The sequence below is a fragment of the Rhyacophila brunnea genome, unplaced genomic scaffold, assembly GCF_057557595.1.
Source record: "Rhyacophila brunnea isolate RB1 unplaced genomic scaffold, BYU_Rbru_1.0 scaffold_1, whole genome shotgun sequence".
In the NCBI taxonomy this organism is placed as follows: Eukaryota; Metazoa; Arthropoda; class Insecta; order Trichoptera; family Rhyacophilidae; genus Rhyacophila; species Rhyacophila brunnea.
The window spans coordinates 20731320-20757500 of NW_028232751.1; the positions used below are offsets into that span (position 1 = coordinate 20731320).

Consider the following 26181-nt stretch of genomic DNA (forward strand, 5'->3'; position numbering starts at 1 on the left):
TTTGAAAACTGATGACATTTCGTTAAAATTTACTAAAACTAATTACTAAATTAAACATTATCTTGTAGAATTAAATACCTCTGTTCTTTACAATGAACTTTTACCTAATTAATACTATCTAATTTTATTTTGATAAAAATAATAAAAGACTGGTCTATCTCTTTGATCAAGCTACATTTTTACTGGAATAAATAACTTTGAAGTTTTGTCTTTTATAAAATATGTTCCTAAAGCCTAGTCCAGAGCAAGAACAACTGTATATGAACAATGTTTTCCATCTGCATCACAAAATAAAATTAACATCAACATTTGTGTTAGAATATATTAAATGTTCGGCAACACTTGATACAACTTACGAACAGTTTATAATTATACAATGTTCATTTGTTCACCGAACATGTACAGTAAAATCTCGAATTTTGCCGTAATTCGAAATTTTCCCGAAAAAAAAGTCCATTGAACATTATTTTCATGTAAAACCATACCCTTAATTCGAATGTCGTAATTCAAAATGATGTCAGAGTCCCTGGCATATAAAAATATTCAATAAATCGTAATAAAGTACACTACTATTTTCATGGGCCAGTCATTGAAAATTGTGACAGACTTTCCTTAAAACATCAAAAATTACTTATTTTATGATGGTAATAAAAATAATCCTGACATTTTATGACCCTCGGTAGGCACATCTATGTTCAGAAACAAAAGGTTCGATACGATAACGATCATAGCGCGGCATCCTTTTTAAATTCTGATTCTTCAGACGGTTACATGTAAATTGTACGCATTAAATTTCGCCTTAGCACATTTCACCGTGAGCTGTCTTACCGAAAAGAGATGACCGCATAGCACTGAGATAAAAAACGCGTTGTTCGTGGAGTATTGCAAACAGTAATTTCCATTTTTTTTAGATTCAATAAGAACATTAATTTGATATTAGATAGGTACGACTTGATAATTACAAATACCTACCAGAATTTTTAGGTACAACACCTCATGGTGAACTGTGGTACGGACAATAATTGCATTAGTAATTAGTAATGAAAATCAAAAAAAAATTTTTTTTTCAAAATTTTGATATTTTTCCCCATACATTTCGTAATTTGTAATTCGAATTTTTTTTCGATTTTCGGTCCCATGAAATTCTAACGAGGTTTTAATGTATTTTGGTCTGGACTAGACATAATGGCGCTTAATTCAAAACACATAATTATTATTAATAAAAACGAATCATTGTGTTTGCTTATTATATCTGCATTTTGTAGTGTGTATGTACAAACATTGGGTTAACTATGTTTTTGTTTTTTTAGGTTTCTACAACATTTGGTGATGCCAACAAATAATGCATCGCTCTGTATGGGATCTGATTTCAGAATTGCGTTACTTTGTAATGCTTACTCGACAAATCAGGAATATTTCACAAGGCCTATGGCTACGTTAGTTGACACAATATTGGGAAGCCAAAAGTCTCTTCCAACAACTAACCCGGCTGGTAATCTACCGACGGTCCCACTATCGATGTGTATATTAGACAGTCTCACTGTCCACTCTAAAATGGCACTCATTCATTCTATTGTATCTCATGTTTCCAAGTTAGCACAGAATAAATCGAATATGCCTGGGAACTGCAATATGGCGCCGGCATTGGTAGAGACCTACAGTCGATTGCTTGTTTATACGGAAATCGAATCATTAGGAATTAAAGCATTTATAAGTAAGTTACCAGATTTGTATAATAGTTACAGATAATTTAAGTCAGGCCAAGTAAATTATCTTTTCTCACTGTAATCTAAGTCATCTAAAGCAGCGGTCGCCAAACTTTAGGACCTCGCAGACGTGAAAGTGATCAAGGAACAAATAAAATGCACCTAGTTAATAAAATAAAACAAAAATTGTAAAAACAACAATTCAAAAATGGTTTAACAATTTAGTATTATACATTTGTAGTGTGATGGATGTTCTGACTTCTTTGAAAAAGATTATGGATATTTCGCTCCAATGATGTTACTGCAAGATGGAGAACTGCATTTATTTTAAGCCGAGATTGGTACCTTGTTTTGATTGCTGTGACAGATGAAAAGGCCATTTCACATAAATAAGTTGTGGTAGTGCGTAACGAGGCGAGAGTAAAACAAAACATGTGCGTCCTACACGTCTTACGAGATTGAGATGATTTCATGCATCTTGCACCGTTCATTCGTGCAAGTCACTTATTTTTCCAAGTCGGTTTGCTGTAGATTAAAAAATGCTCACATTTCTCTGCGAACCAGCGAAAATTTCTCTACTACTACTGGTCCGCGGTCATCCATATGACATCACACCCTAATGGTAAGGAGGGGTGTGATACAGCGCGATGATTTGTGACAAACCCCTTCCTGCTGAAAAGTGTGACTTCATATATTATAAATTTAATAATCTGATGAAATGTGTCAGCGGGGGAGGGGGGGGGGGTCAAAGAAAAAAGAAGGCATAATTTATGGGCTATTTATTATATTCAATTACAAATGTTTATTTGTAAAATGCGTAAATAATTTTTTTTATTGTTTTCTTCCAGATCAATTGTTGTCGACGGTATTTAAATCTCATGCATGGGGCATATTGTACACCTTGCTGGACATGTTTTCGTATAGAATGCATCATATACAACCACATTATAGAGTTCAGCTACTATCACACTTACATTCGTTGGCAGCCGTTCCACAAACAAATCAAACACAACTACATTTGTGGTAATTAAACATTTTAATCCTTTACACTTTTTTTCTTTTTTTTTTGACCATGTCTGATCTTAAGAAGATCATAATATCGGCTTCCACAGAGTGGATGTTTGTATTAACAGATTTTCTTTTGTTTTTATGAGAAACGGATGTTACCCACTTGTTCAACCTATTAGGTCCATACTCCAGATTCCAAATATACATTGAAAAACAATATGTGTATTTGCCAGACCTAGGATTCGAACCTGGGACCCATTATAAGCCGACGTGTAAGCCGGTCGGCCATTGTGGGCGTTCCTTTACACATATTCACACATTATTTTTCAAATGTACAAGCTTTTTTGGGTTTTCACAAGAAATCTGTACCCTAGAAATGTCAAGAAAATCAAATCATTCATATCATATAAATAGGTACATTCTAAAGTATGAAATAAATACAGCAAACCTCAATTTTATATCCCCTGAATTAATGTTCTCCCGTCATTTGTGTGTTGTTTCTGCAGTCCTGTTTCATTTTATTATATTTAAAATGTATATTTTTTTCCGACAATTTTCTTTTGAAATATTCAAAATTTAAATACATTTAAAAATTCAGTTTATTGATGTTTCTATTTAGCTTAGCAGATCATTCAACTTCATACTTCAAGCCATTCTTCATATTATAATAAAAATAGTTTATATTAAGCAATATGTAATCAATGTGTCTTTTTTTAAATAGTGTGGAGAGTACCGCTCTACGTTTAATCACTGGATTAGGAAGTGGGGAAGTTCAGCCGCAATTGTCTCGCTTTTTGTCGGAGCCTAAACCTCTTGTTTCGGCGGAAAGTGAAGAACTTAACCGAGCCTTGGTCCTCACTTTGGCACGAGCTATGCATGTTACTGGAACTGGTATATAAAATAGACAAATATTCACATGAAAATTGTTTGCATATTTTGTTAAATTCTATTTTTTAAGCATATTCTCACTATTGTTTTTTATCTTTGGAATTTATATACAGTCCCAATCTCATTAATAATCCTTAATTTTAGGTGGTGATGGGTCATGGTGCAAAGAACTCTTGGGAGCTATAATGCAGAGTACACCTCATTTGTGGTCCCAACATACACTTCAATGTTTCCCACCAGTACTTATTGAATTCTTTTCGCAAGTAAGTTGAATATTTTCAATTTCAGTTTTTTTGTGATTTAAATGACATACATAAAGTTTATCAACACTTATTGTTTTTTTCTAGAATCCTGTGCTTAAAGAAAACAAGCAACTCCTAAAAAAGTCTGTTGATGAGGAATATCGAAAGTGGACATCCATGACTAATGAAAACGATATTATAACTCACTTCTCTGTTCCTGGAACACCTTTGTTTCTGTGCTTGCTGTGGAAAATGATTTTCGAAACTGACAGAATTAGTCCCATAGCCTATAAGTAAGACACATATAATTTATTTAAAGTTTTTATTTGCAACTTAATAAAAAGTTCTTACTAAGAATCTATGGGCCAGATGCATATAATTATGTCAAAGTTAAGTTCGCCCAACTGTCAATAGCTACGCTCGACTTATTTACACAATATTTATGATCTCTTTTTGCAAATGAAAATGCTGGAATCTTTATATTGCAGGCGTTCCTTGACTTTCATACGTTCTATTTTCATACAATTTGCTATTTTGTATATTTCTTAAAATTTATATTTTTGTTGATAATGCAAAAACTGTACGCTTCCATGCAGTCCTCTGCTCCGCTCCCCGGAATATTTCGCCCGAATAAATTCAATAACAACACTACATCGAACATGCTGGCCGTCTTCATTATTTCATTTATAAATATTATCTATCGATTACTCGATAAAATCCATTTGAGAAGATATTCAGAAGTCGATACAATTTTTTTCTCGCAAATAAATTAACTGAATTCCTTTTTTTGATTATGTTGATAGCTGTCACTTGAGTTTTTCTATTTAGCCATTGAGTATTGCAGCGCGTCTCAAAATGTTGATTTCTGCTGCCTAGGGTTTTAATGACTGCATCTGATCCTAAGTTTACTGTTTTATAGCATTGAATTTAGCAAAAATGACATTGGTGATTATCTCAAAATCTATACATTTAGCGAATTGTACTGGAATTTGAATATGAATCTATCAATACTGTTGCAATTATTTTTCAGAATACTGGAGAGTATTGGTGCTCGAGCATTGTCAGCGCATCTCCGTAAGTTCTGTGATTATTTGGTTTTTGAAGTGACCAATCCAGCAGGCGGTCCTCACATACACAAATGTGTCGATGCCATCAATGATATTATTTGGAAATACAATATTGTTACCATCGACCGTCTTGTATTATGCTTGGTATGTAATAATTAGTTTGATTACTCTGCCATTACATATAAATCCTTTTTAATCAATATTTACATGTAATTAGTTTTTTTAAACTGGCCATAATAAATCCATAATGACAACATATTTCTTATTTGATAATTTTTTCAGGCATTAAGAGCGAATTCGGATGTAAACGAATCACAAGTATGTTTTTATATCATTCAACTATTACTTTTAAGAGGATCTGAAGTTAGGAATCGTGCTCTAGAGTTTGTCAAGGAGAATTCACCAGAACATTGGAAGCAAAGCAACTGGTAATCATTTATAACATATTGCTAATTTAAACTAGTCAGGTATGTACTGGTAATTCTCCCAAAAATAAGCTTATGACTTTACTCAAACAATGTTATTAATATTTTTCAGGCATGAGAAGCACTTGAGCTTCCACCGCAAATACCCTGAAAAGTTTGCACCTGAAGAGGCTGCGGGTCAATATGGCGGCTCATTACCCGTCTATCTCAGTAATGTCTGTTTACGGTTCATTCCAGTCTTGGATATAGTAGTCCACCGATACCTTGAAATACCGCAAGTCAGCAAAAGCCTTGATCTACTCCTGGATCATCTTGGCTGTCTCTATAAATTTCATGGTATTTTTATTGTTATATACTTCATATTAGTAATAATTTGTTTTGTCCGATTATTATTATTCATGCATAACTTACTTATTATTTCAATCCTATGTGTTATTCAATCATTTCCTTTGCTCATCATCTCTGCCTCCACAAAACAAGATGCATCCTGGCCTCTAACGTTTTATCCTTACACTTGGATGACTAAAATTATTCTTTGCGCGATCTGTTGCTTGTGTTTGAGTATTGCTATTTAATTTAATTTTGATAATACGTACTCTTCTTGATTATTCTAATGGTCATTATTCAATTTCCAATATTTTGGCCTGTTGGCAAACATGAAACTTTTTTACGTGTTGCATTTTTATTATCATTATCTTGCGCGCATTTGATAGTCTTTATTTATTATTTATTCTCTTGAAAGGGTTATTATTGTTTGCCTGACTCACATATTCAGTGATTTTCTGCTCATTTAATAATATGTTGATTGTATTGAGTTTTTTTTCAGTACTCATGATTGACTACAATGCTCACTTTTTATTTCCTTACCCCTTGTTTTTTTATTATTAATTTTTGCTCATATATGTTTCCATTTTGTTGTTAGTTGTACTATAACAATGGAACATTAAGTATTAAATCAAAATTTATATGTAAAATTTCATAGCGAAACAAATTTTATGTAAACACTTTGAAAATATTCATAATAACAGCTTGAACAAACGGCTTTTGGTCTTCAAACGTATGTATTATATAGGCTATACGATAATTATTGTAAAATTCAGGATACAGTAGTGCCAACCCTCATTTTGGTTATAATTGAATTGAGTATGCCATCTATGAAAATCGCCTCTATGGTAATTTTTATAAAATAAAAACTGATTTAATGGTCTCTTTTCATCAAAACTAGATTGTTCTTGAAATTAAAAGTAAAATAAATTTTGAGAGATTTTTCTATTTCATATTTTATTAAATATCGAGGGTATACTGACAGAACGCATTATTTCAGTTTTTGCTGTTTTTCTGTTTTAAAGCCAAAATGTATACGATTTTACGCTCTACGTCGTGGTAAAACGCACAAAGGCATAGGATATAATGGTGAGAAAATAGAAACATTATTAAATCATATTGTTATTTTTTTATTCTGATAGAAAGCATGATAATGACCTAATGCGTTCTGCGTATACAAAATACATTACTTGTAACATGTCGTATATTGTGTTTGCCATAAAGGTTAGTCTTTATAATATAGAAAAAATGTTTTTAAATCAAAAAAAAATCTACGTGGGAGAACGCTTTGAAAAAAAAGTGAAAGCCCTTTTTGCGATTATCTCAGAACTTGTTTTAATGAGTTAATGTTTTCTGTCAGTAGACCCTCGATATATTCCACAATGATTTTTCCCCGCTTTGATTTTGTATGATTACTTCCATATTTTTTTGTAGATCGGCCTGTGACTTACCTGTACAATACCCTTCATTACTATGAGCGCAAACTACGTGATCGTCCACCACTGAAGCGGAAACTGGTCAGTGCGGTTCTCGGGTCTCTGAAAGACATAAGACCAGCCGGATGGGCAGTCTCGGAAACATTTCAGAATTACCTGTCCAAGCCAGAACAGGAGGCCACTAGTTGGTTGCCGGAACTTAATTATTACCTTGCCTTAGTTAGAAGAATCGTGGACAGTATCCTTTTAATTTATACCAGTGATGGTGAACTTTTTCCCGCAAAGGGTGAAGATTTTATGTACTCCAACTCGCAAAGTAATTTTTTAAATTGGAGTAGGTATTTAAAAAAAAAAAAGGCCGCCATGATGGCCAAGCGGTTACCGCGTCGGCTTACAATGTCATGGGTCTCGTGTTCGAATCCCGAGTCTAGAAAATTCACATATTGTTTTTCAAAGTGTGCTTGGACCAGAGTATGGACCTAATAGGTTGAGCAAGTGGCCAAGATCCATTTTTCGTAAAAACAAAAAACCTGTTGATACAACCTCCACTCTGTGGAGATCTTAGGATCAAGCATGGTTAAAAAAAAGTGTATAATATGTCATTAAAAATGCTTGCATTTTGCTTTTTAATATTTTTTAAACAATATCAAATAAACGGAAAGAATAGAGAGAAATTTTGTGATCTAGTGTCTAGTCTTTCTTGTAAGCTATAGTATATTTCTTTGCGAGGTTGAAGATTTAATAAGATGTATTGAAAAAAACTACTCACACGAAACTCACATAAATTGTTAAAAGTCCGTTTTCTAACTTTTTGATCAAATAAAATCTGCTGGGTAAGAAATTTAATTCTTGTAAAATAATAATTTCACATACATACTCTTTTTTAATATTCTTCGTATTTTAAATGTTTTTCTTTATATGTGTTACACTGAATGTGTGAAATTGCGTATTACATGATTCATGAAAAATGCAAGCCCGTTGCCTTATTCATGAATTAGGCAAATTATCTGCCAAGTGCGTGAATTTGGCAGGGTATGGAAATCTTAAACTGTCAACATGACATTGGAAAAAGTAAATTTAATATGGATGGTTTTATTAGTTATAAATGCTAGTAATAATATAATATTATTATTATTAGGTTAGGTTAGATTTTGTAATTCTGAATTCAACTGAATGTCCATTTTGAGGTTAGCTAACAACTGTCAACAAACTATCAAATCATACTATCACAAACATATAACATATTTTGCGTAATTCATGAATAAGGCAATGGGCTTGCAATTTTCATGAATTAGGCAAAATTCTGCCGATTTCATGTAATACGCAATTTCACACATTCGGCGTAACATAATATGTACAAAAATACTCTACTAATTATATTTCTAAATTACCAACGAACGAACCATGGAATGAAATCACCAACAATGTGAACGCACGTTGAAATCCAACAATATAGCAATGATATATATTCCTGAATAATTTAATATGGTTTACATTATAATTTAAAGGAGGTGGTGTTTTATTAATCTTATGCAAAGTTAGTCTTATTAAATATTTTTTTTATATATTTTCATAAAACACTTTCTAAACGTTACGTGAGTACGATGGGTATTTTGAAATCGTCACGAGTTTGCTATTGCTAACTTATGCTATAAATATGGATAATACATTTAAGTAGAGTTTACAATATTATCTCAGATACATAATTTGTTGCTTATTCAATTGCCCCTGACAAAGTTGAGAAATAATGGTAGCGATGGGTTAATACTGGAAAGAAGTAGGAGTTATTGGAGGCCTACATCTTGTAGTGGGTTACCCTCAGTCATTCATGATAATATTTATTAATTTCTTTATCCATAAGTAAGAAAAAACAGGGAAATGTTGTGAATAAGTCCAAAATAAAGCTAATAATTTCCTTACAAATTGTACCAGCAATGGCAGGCAAAACCCATTTCCCAATCACAGACTGGAGGTTCAACGAGTTTCCGAATCCTTCTGCCCACGCTCTTCACGTGACTTGTGTGGAGCTGATGTCTCTTCCTCTTGTCCCAAGCATCGTAGGGAATAGTTTACTTGATGTTGTCAGTAAAGGCTTTACCGTCATTCCGTCAACCCAGCTGCACTCTTGGATCAACGCAATCGGCCTACTAATGGCTGCTTTGCCTGACTCATACAGTTCGGTTCTACATGACAGAATATTTGAAGTGATAACCAGCCTACAGATGGTTGACTGGAGGTACAGCAATTCGCCATTCCAACTATTTGATCTAACAGTGACGAGGGATGCCCTCCTGGAAAACAAATTCAGCTTCACGTTGGCACTCGCGCATTCCATGTGGTATCATGCTGGTGTTGGTCAGATAGCGCAGGTACCACAGTAAGTATTCAACTTGAATTCACTCCATAAGTTTAATGTCAAATTACAAAATGATATATCTCCCGTCAGTTTTGGAATAATTTATTGTGTATGTAAAACTTGCATAACATGACACAATATTATCAGCCAGAATTCATTAAAACTCCTGTCAAACATTAACGAAAGAGTCAAATCAAACGGAAATTTCAACAGAAGTTGATTCTTACAGTGATTTTATTTTATCAATTGTGGCACCATCTTATTGAGAATTAAATTTATTAAAAAAAAAAAAACAGTATAATGGAGAGTTTTTTTGGGAATGAAACAAAAATAATTACAAGATAAAAAGAACTTTTTATATATGACGTTTTTAAATTCTGTTGAACCATATAAACTTTACTTGACTAGCTTAAACGAACAAAAAAAATTGTACTTGACATGTCATATTGATTTCCATAGTAACGCACGTATATATTAATAATTTAGTTGCTAGGACCCCAGACCCCCTAGCAACCAATAATGGTGTCGAAATAACTTTTCATACAAAACAGAATTAACTGATAATGAATTCAATTCTACTTAAAGATGGCTAAAAGTATTAAAAAAAATGCATTGGCATCGTGTTCTGATATATTCTAAAAGTTTCAAATGTCTAGCTAGTGGGGAAGTTAGTTAAAAATCGATTGCAAGATTTTTACCGGACAAAGAACCACCGGACAAATAAGAATACGAGCTAAGAAAAACATTGTAAAATAACTGTATGGAAGATGGAATTTTTATACGCTGATAACACGTTAACTGAAAGGGTTTGAAAACCTCTGATTAATGAGTTAATAATACATCTATATCATGTCATTCTAGGTTCATCAAAGAAAAGTTGGTTGGTGTTGTGAGAACCGAAGTCCAGTTTCTATTCCTTTGTCATCTCGTTGGACCTTTTTTGCAAAGATTCAATTTGGACCTTCCGCGGGCTGTTATCGACATAACAATTATTTTATATGAATTGTTGGCACAAATTGACAAGGCCCAAAATCAACTCAGTTATATTGACCCGATTTGTGACCTACTGTATCCTTTTTTTGTATATAATTTTATTTGTAATAACTTCAGGTTAGTGCAGGGGGGGGGCAAACTTTTTGGATGGAGGGCCAAATTCAAGAATTCAAAATATGCGGCGGGCCGCAAGTAAAATACCATTTTTAGATATACACTATTTATTATCACGAAAAATAAACATTACAAAAAAATTAATGAGAAGAATGAAACTGTTGTACATTTAACATTTTTTTAAATTCAGGTATTAATTTTGTAGTTGATATTCTCAAAACTGCTTGTAAATGGGCATCGGAGATATTTGATCGTAAAGGATTTTTATTGAGGTTCATGATCGAAAATGTTTGTTCACATATATAGGTTGATCCAAAAATAATGAACATTTTTCTTGCATACTCTTTAAGTTGGTCGAATTTGTCTGAATTAAGGGCATTGTAAGATTTGGAGATTTCTTCACGACGATGCAATTCTCTTAATTCAGTGTCACACCGCAGATCAATAATCTCAAGTTGTAGCTCTGTCGGTACACTATCAATAGGTATCTATTGAAAATGGATCGCGTACTATTGCTAAACTTGTCTCAATTTCACCAAAAAGTCACCAAATCTTTGTGAAAAATCGTCATTCAGAGCTTTAATAATTTTACCATGTTCTTCAAATTTATATTCTGGTATATTCAGCAACTTCAAAGTTGGAAAGTGGTCCACGTTGTTATTCGATATTTGTCGAAGGAATAACTTGAGTTTTAATTGAAATCCATTCAAACTTTTTACCATATCATAGGCATATATTTTTTTTCCTTGCAACGTGGAGTTAAACGTATTTAAATGTGTCACGATGTTCAACGTAGAAAATAGTAGTTACATAGTGTGAGACGAGACGCAAGGAAGATGTACTGAGATAATACATTTACGAAACAACAAATTCTTCAAATTTTAATCTATTGTCAATATTTTTTAAAAATTATAAAAAAAGTTATTCGTAATCAGAAGTACAATTATTAATGATGGCGGGCCGCAAAAAAATACCCGGCGGGCCACATGCGGCCCGCGGGCCGCAGTTTGCCCCCCCCTGGGTTAGTGAGTGAATCAATTTTCTCATAAATTAAATAGTAATGAATGTAAATACAGATTTCTTTACAAGATATTCAGTGTTACTTGGTCTGATGAGTTATTCATGTCACTGCATTCACCCAGGTCCAAGCTTCATGAAGTATAATCGAGAAATACTATGAATTAGCTATTCATATAAGGTAAATAAAAATGTGGGAAAAAATTGCTATTCTATTATAATATCTACATGTACTCGCATCGATGTTTAAGCCCGACTGATGGAAACTGCCTGATGAGCTACATATGACTCGATTTAGTTGTGTCATCGTCGGATGTCACGTCTGCTGGGGGCTTTTGTATTTGAGCTTTCAAACGAACATCTAATGTTCATCTATATTATATTGTTAGACTTACATTTAATAAATTGCAAGTTAATCAACTTTACTAATAAATGAAATCAAATTATAATTTCATATGAGGGCTCTGGAAACAAAAACGGCAGTCACCTTTTTCGCAATATGTTGGCTAGACATTAAAAATGTCTTAAATCTTATAGGTACAATTTCTGAAAAAAGTACAAACAACATTTCAAAATACTTTTTTCAGAAATTTTTCCTATACGAAGGATGTAAAACATATGTAATGACTCGCCAACATATTGCAAAAATGGAGACTGCCGTTTACGTTTCCAGAGCCCTCATATTATCACGTAATCATCAAATGGATATAATATTATAGGTATTTCCTTGACCATAAATCTTAGATATCACATAAAATACATGTTTGTTGGAGACATGATGAAGAGTGAAGTAGAAGGCATCATCAGAAGATTGCGACCAGCTTTACAAATGAGACTTCGATTTATTGCTCACCTAAATGTTGACCAGATAAATCCCAATTGAGCATTTCGTAAGTAAAAGTGTATATTATGAGGGAGGGGGTTAGAAACAAAAACGGCAGTTTCCATTTTCATAAAATATTGGTTAGTCATTAAAAATGTCTTATATCTTTCTTATAGGTATAATTTCTGAAAAAAGTATTTTTAAATGTTTGTATACTAATAATATTTAAAAAATTATAGGTAACACTTTTTTTTAGAAATTACTATACTTATAAAAGAGAAAGAGACATTTTAAGCATGGTTTCGAACTGTTATTTTATTTCATTTCTTTTATGAAGGGTACTAAAAATTCCTCAAAAGTTCTCGGAAGCCATTTGAGGCATTGGCACCGGTTGGGTACCTCTGTGATAGGTTGCAGTAAATCGACTATGTGTCAGCAAAGATTTAAAAATTGTTAACTAAAATCATCCAAAGGAAAAAGTAGGAAGTTTATGATGCTAGTAATGTAAAGCCCCATATATTTTTCAATAATTATTTGAGTAATTATATCAATTCTTATCTAAATTATCAAAAGAGAGAATAGTTGGGTATCTAATAATGTGTAGGTATATAATATTATGATCTGTTTGAAAGTAGCCATGGTTTTAGCATATTTTTTCATGGACTGACTATTATCATTTTATTTTTAAAAAAACTCATGTAGATTTATAGATATTTTCTTGTATAGTGACATATCGTAGCCTAAATGCACGGAACTTGAAACTCCACTTTTGGCCTAAAATGAGTTAAGTATGCAGTGTTATAGTAAATTTAATTGTCCATCGATCTGTTCATATATCGTAACTCCAAAAAAATATTTACTGTAGCAAAAGCACATTGTTCATTCCTTGTATCTCAGGCTCTGTTATTTGTCAGTTTTCATACCTTGTAACTCCAGTAAAGTCATACAAAAAAGTCCACCCATGTTGCCTTGTATCAAACTCGATCATTATTCCTGCTTTACATTAAATTTAATTAACCATGGCCCAAGAAAGTGGAAAGCAGTAAGTTAGGTTGTATATTTAATTATGCCAATGTATAATTTCGACCAGTGTTTCTCAACCAGTGGTCCTCAGAAAGTTTCTGGTGGTCCGCGAATTTTTGGCGTCCAAATGCCTATGCTAAAAATTTCAATAAAATCCTTCAAAACCTGTGCACCTGCAAGTGTTTGACCATTGTGTTTTTGTTCTTAACACATTTTGCGCGGGCCTCAGTACAAAGGCACAGGTACACGCAGCGGGCGAAAACCAGCGGAAATTGAAATAAAATCAAATTTTACAAAAATCGCTCTATCTTCCAAACTACCAGTTATTTTTTAATGAAATTTGGAATTCACACTTACCATATATTGCTCCTCAGTGCTGTGTTTCGTTTTAGAACAAATTGTTTAAAATAACTTAAGTACATGGTGCTAATCACATATTTACAGGAAGGTTTCGTAAAAAATATTCCATTCACTATAAATAAATTCCCACACAAAAATTATTATTCTAATATTTGGATAAAGTATGATATTTATGAAAACACTCACCCCTGTGTAGGGGGACATCACAAAATGTACACATACAACTAGTCAAACTTTTCTTTTTGTGCACCGAACACACTCGACACTGTCTTTGTGGGTATTTTTTTTACCATCTGTAACAATTTTTATCATTCGATGCTTTTTCATATCGAGTGATAACCTACCAGGATGATCACTTTTACCCACTCTTCTTGGTAATCGTGATGTAGATGGCCCCGCTTCCAAAATTGCGTCGGTTTCAACGATATGGTCGGCTATCCAAAATTTGCTTATACTACGCAAAAACTGTTTGTAAGTTAGCCTTTTGGTCGGATTTAATACTTTATAAACTTTAAAAGAATTAAAAAAAGCACAATTTAACAAATACATGACAACTCTCTTTGTCCATTTTTTTGTTCTTCGTATGATCGAGTAGTAAGAGAGATACTGATCCGCACGGTCAACACCTTTCATATATTTATTATATTCTATAACACATAGCGGTTTCCAAATGTGTAGTCTCGTATTCCAATCGATGTTGTGACTCTCTAAAATGGTAGATGGATGTATTGTTGAAATCATTCGAACATCTCTCTTTGATTTCCAGAGTTGTAACAATACATCCTTTCGCCGACGGAAAATACTCTGTCCTGCACTAAGATTGACGTGTTTAAAACATTCTGGGAAGCCTCGGTTTATTCGCATTGTTCCACACGTCCTAATTTTATTTTCTAAAAGTGCTTCACTGGTTTTTACACTATTATAATAATTATCCATATAGACATGATGCCACAAATTTAAATACGGACCAAGAAGCAATTGGATGGTTTCTAATAGTGGTTTTCCTTGCCCACTGTAAATGATCAGATTACAGATGTATCCCGTAGTGGCTTCACTGACCATGCGCACTAGGATACCCTATTTTATTATCTTAAGTGCATTATAGACTTTAAATACAAGTCTTCCCCGCCACGGTATAATACCTTCATCTAAAGAAAGTTCCCTTTGAGGCTTATAAACCGAAGAAAACTTCGGTATTAGGTATGTCATAATTGGCCTAATCTTTTTGAGGCGATCGCTGGAATCCGTAATGATATCGTTATTTGAAAAGTGCCACGATTGCCAAATTTGTCTAAAACGATCACGACATATTAGTGTTTCTATACTCGGATCAGTAGACCAATAATCATCTCTTGTGTCTTTTCGAACTTGTCTCATAAGCAAAATTAGTCCGAGGAATTTTTTCATCTCACCAAGATTTACAGGCTTCCATTTGATAGATTTCTTCATTTTCTTGATTCGGGATTCATTTTGTGTGCAGTATCGAATACTTTCTTCTACCACCATGCTAAGTAAATCATCTCCAATAAATAAACTAACTATATCCATCACATTTTCAGAATTGTTTGGTGCTACGCAAACACCAACGTTACCTAAAAATGGTTCAATATGCGGTGGGTTGTCTATTTCAGACCATTTCATGACTTCCTCTTCCTCCACTTCATTGTCTTCAGAATCACTGATTTGTAACGGTATCACTGGTACCCTTCTCGTGCGAGGGAACTCTTCACTATCGCTGTCGCTATCACTGTCGCTGTCTAATTCTGGTAAATCTTCACCAGAAAAGGCAGACAAATTATCGGCAAATATTTCGTCATCGCTTTCATAATTGTCTGAAGCCATTTTTTAAAGATTAAATAAAATATTGATTACTTAAATATATTTCACTTGTAAAAACACACCCGTTCTATAGCGCCGTATTTCAAGACTGAAAATTCAATACTGATATTCAATATAGATCGTAGTAGATTACAGACATCTAAATAACATTGGTTTCCACTCATGTTATAATTTATTGCTCCGCTCGCATACCAGCGTTATCGCACCGCACAATATCACTTACAACAAGTGCGAAGAATGCATTCCGTCGATCACAAATTGTCGTCTTTTCACTCGCTCATAAAGGATAATATTATAGTATGAAAAGGAGGCATAGTATTTATCACACATCATAAAAATATACATATAATCGCATTCACAGTACAGCGAACAAACCATGTTAAAAGAATACATCGATATTTCATAAAATGTTGTCTTCCTGCTCACCCATCAAAAAATAAACAAGTGTAAAAAGAAGACGCATATAGTTTTAGCATCTTATCGTCTACAGAAATATAGTTCGCTGATTTATTGACTCTAAACAAATTTCCTTATTACGCACAAGCTCTCATATGAGCTGCGCAAGAGTGTGTGTGTAAGTAAATGAATCGACAGTAAATTATTTATTTTTGTAGATGTGTGTGTAGTTTGAAACATTTTCAAGCCGTTGACATAAAATATTCGTATGCAATAATCGGGTAGAAATACCTTTCCCGCACTTCAAGTGGAGCCGGCGTAAAAGGTATTTCTACCCGTCCCGCGTAGAAATACCCTTCCCGCTCAAAATTTGTTAAAATATATTAATGGTTTACGTGACAAAATCAACTGCGATCGTACGCTATTATATTATAAATAATGTTTTCTTTATGAGTTAGCGGTGCATAAAACGTCTCTGATATTTTCAGTAGTCCGCAAGTGTAAAAAAGTTTAGAAACACTGATTTTGACCTTAGGGACAAATAAACATTTTAAACATAGTAGGTATGGGAGTTTGAGTCAGAAATTTGAATACCTGAATTGAAAACTATTTCAGTGTAAGAAATATATAAATGCGATGTATGCACGGCATACAAAACAAATAATTTAGATAGACTTGTACACCTTGTTCAGCAAGAAAAGAGAAAATACGGCAGAGGTGAAAAGGAATCTGACAAAATTACTGAAAAATATGTGTTTACAATGGACTTACAATTTGTTTTGTTATATCCAAAATCTAATGTTTCCAGCGCATATTTTAAAACAAAACTTGGCATTCATAATTTTACCCTCTACAACCAAAAACGATTGGTGGTCATTGCTGTGTTTGGATTGAAGTCAAATGTGGGCTTACTACAAATTAGCTTTCTAGTGTAATAAGTCAATTTATTCTTCCTTTTCTACCTCTTTCTGACGACTATAAAACCATTATTCTGTATAGTGATGGAGCTACAAACCAGAAAAATATGTAGTACTCGCTAATGCTTTATTAAATATTGCAATGCCACATAATATCACCACTGTATAATAAAAAATGGAGAAGGACCATACTCAAATTGAGGTTGATCGATGCGCTCAGTAATTGAAGAGGTTGAGAAATCAAAAAAAAATATGTTCATGCTAATTATGTAACTGCGTTTAATGAAGCTAGGAAAAAACCTAAGCCATACATGTCACATTTATTTATACGAGTAGCATCATTTTTTCAAAAAAATTAATGTCAAATTTTACAAATCCATACGACCAGGAGGAAAAATAGAAGACACAGTCGTAACTAATATTCGAGCACTGCAATATAATGGATGGAATTAATGGAAATATTAATTTCAAACTGCGTTTTAGTGATGAATAAATTAAAGTACCTACTATTATGCAACCAAAATTCTTTGACAGCCTACCTCAACTATACCAAGAAAGCTTAAAGGCTTAAAATTAAATTAAATAAATACAAATACCTTCAGCCGTTGAAAGCAAGTATGGAGGCCGATTATCACTAATATAATATACTAATCTGCCATTTGAAAGCTAACTTAAATACACTTTAATTATGTAAATCTATTTTCGTTCATTTATGCAATGCTTATTTCCTCTATTTATACAATTTTATTTAATTTTCCAACATAATGTAAACAAACTTGGTACTGTTTATTTTAATTCAAACATTGTAACTCCCAGCTCAAATCTATCTTCTTTATTAATAAATATTTGGTAAAAACGACCAGATTTACGCATTTATAACATTAACCCTTTACTGCATAGTGTCGCAAATTTGCGACATTTCAAACTATTTCGATATAGCCGATGCCATCTGTGTAAATTATCAAATAATATCCTTTTTCGATGCCTTTCATTTCTGCATTATAGTCTATGCATTTCTGCTTTGACAGTTGACGAATTCGTATGTACGCGAAAATCCGCATTTGTAAATAAATAAAAAAAAATATACAGAAGATTGAAATTGGTTGAATAAAAATATCTACACATCAAATAAGGTGTGTACATTAGTTTTTTATATTTGTTATCATTTGGTTTTGTATTTTGTCATACAGAAATGTAACTTTTCCTAATGTCGTAATCTGCGACATCACGCAGTAACATACAAAATTTAATGAAATTTTCGAAAAAAAAAAAAATTATTATTTTTCCTTCATTCACAAAGCATTTTGACACCAAGAAAAAATAAAATTTTTCAAAAAAAAAAAAATCATGCAGTGAAGGGTTAAAATACTAATAGTGTTTTTTCAAAATTTTCCTAAACCTGTCCGTTTTATTTTAAAACAGTTTTTTCTTCCCCCTGTAAAGTTGGTCAATATGGAGTTACAAGTTCCGCGCATTTAGGCGACAATATGGTACTTACTTCACCTCATAGCCACCTAGCGGAAAAATATGAAACTTACAATTTCAGAATTTTTTTTGATAATTCACATTTTTAAAGTATTTTAATTCTTAATACAAATTATTTTATGGTTATATTTATTATTAAAATGTAGTATATTAAGTTTTCTCTAATGTAAAGGAAAAGTTTTCAACTATGTACCTAATTCATAGTTTTTATATTTTAAATATTTACTTAAAAAAAACATTGATTTCAATAAAAAATCTAAATGTGTAGAACTTGAAATCTTTATTATTTATATTAAATCTAATTTGGGTATGGTCGCAATGTTGAAGCTCGATTTGACCTTTAGTAATATTATCAATTACATATTGTTATTACCTATTATTGTTGCAGTTATGTGTATGAGGTACATCTTTCTGGATTGGGTCTGTGATGGCAGATGGCAGAGCACCATTCGGGCAACATGATTCAACTTCATCTCGAAATTTCATGATGTCAAATAGTGACTCAAATAAACTGAGCGAGAAGTGATTTGACAACCCGGTGTCTGAAACATATTTTAACAGAAAACTTGTCTGTCAAGTTTTATTTAAATTATATATGTACTATAACTATGTAATAACAGAAAGATTTGCTGTAATTTAAGTTAGTGTAATTCAATCAACGCTAAAATTTATGAATTTTACTAGATTTTACAAAGAATTCCTTTTTAAAAACCCAAATTATTCAATTCAGCCTTTTGACTACAAATATTGGAAGGGACAGTGCACGTTAACGTTGCCAACTGTAATATACTTAACTATAATATACCATATTATGGATCTGAGTATAATTTGCAATAGTGTGTATTCTATAGTTTTATGCAAAAAATACTGTATTTAATATTATCCAATATGTGAAGATACTGCATATTTTAGTTTTTTTTCTTTCAAAAAAACCTTTTTGATAGAGAAAAAAATGTTAAATATTACAAAATTGAAGCTATAGAAAAAAGGCGTCTTGTTATTCTTTGAAATCAATGATTAAGTCAAAATAGCTATTTTAATTTTTTGCCTAGACAAATTGTGTCAAATCAGTTCAAATTGTGTCGATAATTGAGCCCATATCCGGAAAACGAGCATTATCCTGAAAACAGCGTTCAGAGATATTGGATTATAATATAACATTCACTCCGTTAATTCATCTTTTTATTTATCTGGAAAGTTACATTTTCATGTAGAAAAAAATTAGGTAAAGAATCGAAATCTTTAAATCACAGACCCGTACTATACAGGGTAATTACATCTATTGTTGTTTAATAACTGTCATGTATCGTTTAAAGACACTGAAGCGAGTAAAATTTCATATTTAACCTGAATCCCATGGTCCACAAAGGGCCAGTTTTCTTTGAAAATTGACTCGACTCAGGAAACTGGACTTCAGGACAGGATCATAGTATTCTGCTTTTTGATTATTCAGGATTTCATCATTAGATTTTAGATCTATTTTTAGCATAGCATAATATTTTTAATAAATTGAATTGAAATAACTTGTGCATAATTTATAGTATCTAGGAATATATTATATTATATAGTTTAAAATTAATAATCTATTTATTTTACCATTCTAGTGTAACATGATGATTTTTTTACATGACTTTAATAATAATGCTGATGAATTTTTGTATAAATTAGATAAACTTATTTGAAATTGATCTGCATTTTATTTAATCTTTTCCTATTCCTGGCAAAAAAATTATAAGTAATTAACTCATTATGCTTTTGTTAACCCTGATCCGTACCACGGACGAATTAACTCACCGGTTCTTGTAAACGTCATAACTTCTGAATAAACATTCTGTGTATATTTTCTAAACAATATTTATCATTTTAGTGTGAAAATATTCACGATAAACTCGATAAACATGTTGTGTTGGTAAGTTTTCACAAATAGTTATCATTCTGTTCCTATTTCATATTTTTTAAAGGATTTATTTTATTCCGAAAATAGCTGGCCTACGAGTGTCCATCTAGTAAAAATTAGCCGGCAGTGATAAGGTTTTAAATAGTTTTATAGCCCATGATAATAAAACGCACACCGAGATAAAATCGGCTGTGAAAAGCCTCAAGAACGGAAAGGCACCGGGGGGAGACAGGATTCATCCTGAATTCCTCAAGTACATGATGAGCGCAATCCTGCATGTTTCATCTGATGACAAAGGTGTGGGAAGAGGAGCGCTGTCCAAGGGACTGGGTGAACAGTGAAATCATCACACTTCATAAAAAAGTTGACCCTCTAAGCTGCGACAATTACTGAGGCATTACGCTACTCAATGTACCGGGAAAGATTTTGGCAAACACCTCTTGATGAGAATAAGGGACCCGATAATGCACGTCCTCAGGAAAAACCAAGCCGGGTTTCTACCTGGTCGAGCGTCTAAATCAACCAAATCCACAACCTTCGATGTCTTCTCCAGCAGAGCCATGAGCTGAACAGTCCGATGGCTTGGTGCTTTGTGGATTATGAGAAGGCTTTCGACAGTCCACACCGCCCCTCCCTCTGGATGATACTGGGAGCATACAGGATCCCTCCCAAGATCATCGCCATAATCAAAAGCCTGCACGAGAATAGCGAATGCTGTGTGAGAATTGGAGACACTGTCATGGAATGGTTCGGGGTCACGACCGGAGTCAGACATGGTTGTGTCCTTCCACCGTTTCTCTTCATCATTCTCTTTGACTTCATATTACGGAAGTCAATACCACCCGACCGAGGCATACCTTTTACCCCCACGGTGAAGTTATGCGACCTGGAATACGCCGATGACGCTGTCCTATTCGACAACTCAATCGAGGGCATTCAAGAGACAATCGACAGGTTGCATAACAACTCCTCTCCTCCTAGCGACGGACAAAACATCGTGAGCATCGATAGCTTCAAGTACCTGGGGGTACACATCACGGGAGATGGCATTTTGACGAAAGAGCTCGCTATCCGAATGGGAATGGCTGGAGCAACATTCAACTCGATGCGGAATGTCTGGGACTCACGATTGTACTCGGTCAAAACCAAATGCCGCCTATTCGACGCTTGCATTCTGACGGTGCTGCTTTACGGTAGCGAATCGTGGCACCTTACAAAGGCTCAGAGCAACCGTATACTGAGCTTCGAAAACAGATGTTTGCGACGAATACTGGGTGTGCGCTGGGGTGGTATGACTTCAGGAGCAACGAGGAGATAAGAGAACGCACCAAGCAGCCTCTCATCATGCTGAAAGTGAAGAGGCGACGTTGGACCTGGCTCGGCCACGTGCTGCGGATGCCAGAAGAGAACTTCAACCTGGCTTGCCCGTTCTTCAAGCTGACCGGATTCCGGCGTCCTGGAAGGCCGCTAAATACAATCTACAGAGTGTATACGGCGGAGCTACGGGATGCTGGTTTGACCTGGAACGAAGTAAGAAGACTGGCGAGCGACAGGGATTCTTGGAGGCGCCAAGTATTTCCATCTATTCTAAAACTCAGTATGAATACCATGACCATTGAGACATTCACATGAAAAATACAAAATCAGATTAAAATAAAATTTGCTAGATACTCTGAAGCGATTGGTGGAATGGATTCCATTCCAAAAATAAAATATTCTATAGCTGCCCTAAGTTTCAGAAGGCGGGGTGGGTCCTTAAAGTCCTTCATTTTGCATACATACAAGGCAAGAATATTATTTATATTAGACATGAGCTGATATTACATTGGCAGATTCTCGGGCCAGCCGTTTGTTACAATCGCCCCTAATCATGGAAAGTTGTGACGTGTCCTGTCTTGAGTTTGAGGTAAGTGACACAAATGTAGTTGACTTCATTCGTTATTTTAGCAGATAATATAAAAAAAATAATTTCCCTGTAAATACAATCAGCAACTAGTTACTTGTCGAAATGTCATCTCCAACTGTTCAACTCCAAAGACTGTTAAGTGTTGCCACCAATAGATGTATAGTTAACCTATCAAATCAAGGGTCAACACGAGCTAACTGTTGGTTTAAACGTTTCATGTATGTTCTATTTAAAGTTAACGATTGTTCATAATGATCGTTGAATCTGGTTGGGTCTGCGAGTCTGCTGGTGCAATTAGGCCTTTATATGAATTAGATGAATCTACACTAAAATTATATTATCCACGATGGACGTATATATTTTTTTTCCGACAATGTCCGATCCTAATAAGATCGTATGGGCCTCCACAGAGTGGAGGTATGTATTAACAGATTTTATTTTTACGAGAAATGGATGTCAACCACTTGCTCAACCTATTAGGTCCAAACTCTGACTGATACACAAATTGAAAAACAATATGTGTAGGTACTTGCCAGACCCAGGATTCAAACCTGGGGCCCCCGACGCTTAAGCCGCGGCCAATGTGAATAGTATTAGATAGATATTAGAAGTAGGTAGATATTCTAATCTCATTGTCATCTTGTTCCTACATTACATAAATACACATTTAAGGGAAAACTTTAATATAAATACATAATTAAAAATTAGGAAACATTAAAATGTTACAATTTTTCATTTCACCTAGGAATTTCTCAAATTCTCCGTATTTTCGACAGCAATTGTAGGGTTCTAATGCAAAAGTGACTATTTCCAAAATTGACGAAAATGAGTTAAGTATGCACGATTATACATTGGTATGCCAGGAATCGATTGGCATATTTTTTTTTTTACCAAATCGCGATATTTTCATATGATTTTGCTGTTTGAAAATTGCGATTTTTTTCAAAACGAACTATTTCTAGTATGAACATTATTCTGTTTTATTTCAAAATTGACTATTTGTGTTTTTAGCCAAAACTGACTAGTTTTATACAACACTAAGAGCGCGCGATTTATTCCATAGTGCACTAATTCGATAGAAAAAAGATTTCCTTCAAAATTGAGTATTGACTAATTCCTCGTTTATGAAAGGTCAGATTCATAAAAGTATTGTTCGAAATTTTATTTGTCTTCGTTCATTCGTCAGTAAAAGTGTTTTTAATTTAGTAGAATGGCAAGCCATAGTGACCAAGGTATTGGCAATGATGAAATCATTTCGTATTATGCATTGGATGTTTGGTTGGAGATTGGCACAATAGAAAATATGAACATAACCTTACTTTTCGACAGTGCTCAATTAAATACGTCTAATAATGAACCGATTGTTACTCAGCCACCCATATCAAATACAAATACGAGTGAATCGGAGTTTAAAAAAATACTGTACATTGAAAGTGTATGGCAAAGATTTTATTTATTTTTTGACTACAAATCTGCAATAAACATCTTCTGAATAAGTTCCCTTTCAAAATCTCAGAAAATTAAATGATGACTTACATTAAAGGGGATAAGGTGACTGTTTCACAGACGTATGCTCGGTCTTGTGTTGGAGCTATGATTTTAAAAAGAAACAAAATTATGACTACTGATACTACTCAAATATTGAATAAAATAAGCCATGTTACGGTTAAAAAAGTCATGAAGCTAATGAAGTTCTTCACCATATCTCCAAATGCGAACTAATTTTATAATGACATCTTGGGGCTTGCGCCAAATGACATTGAACTACCTGAGACAGAAGACGAAAATTAATTATTTTATTTTCATCATAATTAAGCCATTTCTTAATTTTTGTATTTTTCCTAATAAAGCATAGGTATAACTTACCCTTGTAATTTTTGTTTTCTTATTTTACTACCAACTGTCTCTATTAAATTCCAAAATGTTAAAATACTATGAGCATACGAAATCTTATATTCCAAAACCGACTATTTCCTGGAAATAGTCAGTTTTGGAAAAATTCGAAATAAAAAAAATGGTTTTTCAAATAACTATTAATACGTTTGATGGACTGGTCTATTTTTTTTAGGAAATATAAAAAATTACTCTACCTATCACAATGTCTTTAAATTGAATGTGTATTTTAATTCTAAAGGTCTCTCATAGAAAATGTCGATTCCTGAAAAAGTGCAAAAATGGAAATAGTCACTTTTGCATTGGAAACCTACAATTAGACAACGCATACAATTCGGTGACAAAAGATGGAAACACTGCATTGAAGTGCACTGCATGGTCACACTCAGTCCAGTGTTGCCAACCGTACTATAATTATAGTATTTGTACTATAATTTTGATCCGCGTACTATGTACGATAAAAACAGGTATAGTACGCCGAAAATACTATAATTTAGATTATTTAGAATATCGGAAAAAATATGTAAAATGTACTGAAATTTCGATATTTCCGTTCAATAAATTGGTGCATAGCATTATAATTTTGCAAAATAAAAAGATTTGAGGAAAAACGTAAAAAAATCCCTTGACTTGTGGTTTAAAATGAAATTTCTTGAATTCTTCGTTAAGCATTTTTGGTCGGAAGAGGTACCTACCTAAATAAAAAGGGGTCTCGGAGTTTCTCAAATTCTCCGTTATTTTTTTCTGAGAAAAAAAACCTATACATTTTCAACAGATGACAACGCGTAAATATGTAAAAAGTACTAAAATTTCAATATTTTCGTTCGATAAATTGGTGAAAAGTACTATAATTTTGCAACATAAGAAGATTTGAAGAACATGGAAATAAAATTGCTCGGAGAACGTAAAAAAGTCCCTTGACTTTGTTTTAAAATGAAATATCTTGAATTCTTCGTATAAAGCATTTTTGGTCGGTAGAGGTACCTAAATAGAAAGGGGTCTCGGAGTTTCTCAAATTCTCTGTTATTTTTTCTGAGAAACAAGAAACCTTTACATTTACAACAGACAACAACGCGTACTAAATTTTTTCCCCCAAATACTATAATTTTGGAGGCTCTGTACTATAATTCCACTCTGAAAAGATGGCAGCATTGGGTTCACTCAGTTCCAGTGATGCCAACCGTACTATAATTATAGTACAATACTATAATTTTAATTCTGCGAAAAATGTAAAATACTATAATTTTACGCCAAATATACCAAAATACTATAATTTTAAAGGATTCAAGACGAAAAATGTTCCTGTACTATATATTTTTCAAAAATACTATAATTTTTACGCCTTTGTACTATAATCCACATAGAAAAGGATGGGGGTCTTTTTACTGGTTCTCCGCCATCGGCCGCTGTCATCTGTCAGTGAGCGCAGTGTTGCCAACCGAACTATAATTATAGTACATTTTGATTCGCGTACTATTCGAAAAGTTACATTTTCGTCCGCGTACTATTAAAAAAGTATAGTACATCAAAAATACCACAATTAAAAAAATGCTATTTTTTATAGTACTTATTCCACTTTAATTAATATATTAGGACCGGTTTCGTCCGCCTCAGTGGGACATTTTCAACGTTGAAAATGTCCCACTGAGGCGGATGAAACCGGTCCTAATATATTAATTAAAGTGGAATAAGTACTATAAAAAATAGCATAAATAAGATCTTAGTGTGCGATTTTAGTCAATGGACATGGTTTTGCGTTGTATACCTACTCTAAAAAAACTAACGTGACAGTAAGTTAATGACGGCGGCCGGTGTTAGCATTTTTCGGTCGTAAGAGGTGTTATAATTAAGTAGGACATCGGAATTTCTCGAATTCTCCGTTATGTTTGTGACAAACAAAAAACTTTCATTTTCTCTACACGTACTATAATTTTTGCCGAAATACTATAATGGCTTGGACCGCGTACTATAATTCGATGACAAAAAGATAGCTAAAATTCAAATTGGCGACTGATAGATTACGATGACGGAGAACCAGTAAAAAGCACCAAAGATGGCAACACTGC

The 26181-nt window shown here is 33.4% G+C and overlaps 1 protein-coding gene across 1 annotated transcript in view; it reads left to right on the forward strand.

The window, feature by feature from the left end:
- The window catches only part of MED23 (mediator complex subunit 23), a 44785-nt gene extending 25152 nt beyond the window's left edge, over positions 1 to 19633 (forward strand). Inside the window, exons 6-18 of the mRNA XM_085942088.1 lie at positions 1311 to 1714; positions 2555 to 2729; positions 3436 to 3605; positions 3747 to 3865; positions 3950 to 4137; positions 4875 to 5055; positions 5194 to 5339; positions 5449 to 5672; positions 7095 to 7334; positions 9029 to 9473; positions 10314 to 10520; positions 12321 to 12466; positions 18808 to 19633. Of these exons, the coding sequence (XP_085798214.1) occupies positions 1311 to 1714; positions 2555 to 2729; positions 3436 to 3605; positions 3747 to 3865; positions 3950 to 4137; positions 4875 to 5055; positions 5194 to 5339; positions 5449 to 5672; positions 7095 to 7334; positions 9029 to 9473; positions 10314 to 10520; positions 12321 to 12459 (2638 nt within the window). The 3' untranslated portion in view covers positions 12460 to 12466; positions 18808 to 19633. The remainder of the gene's footprint in view (positions 1 to 1310; positions 1715 to 2554; positions 2730 to 3435; positions 3606 to 3746; positions 3866 to 3949; positions 4138 to 4874; positions 5056 to 5193; positions 5340 to 5448; positions 5673 to 7094; positions 7335 to 9028; positions 9474 to 10313; positions 10521 to 12320; positions 12467 to 18807) is intronic.
- Positions 19634 to 26181: the final 6548 nt, after the last annotated feature.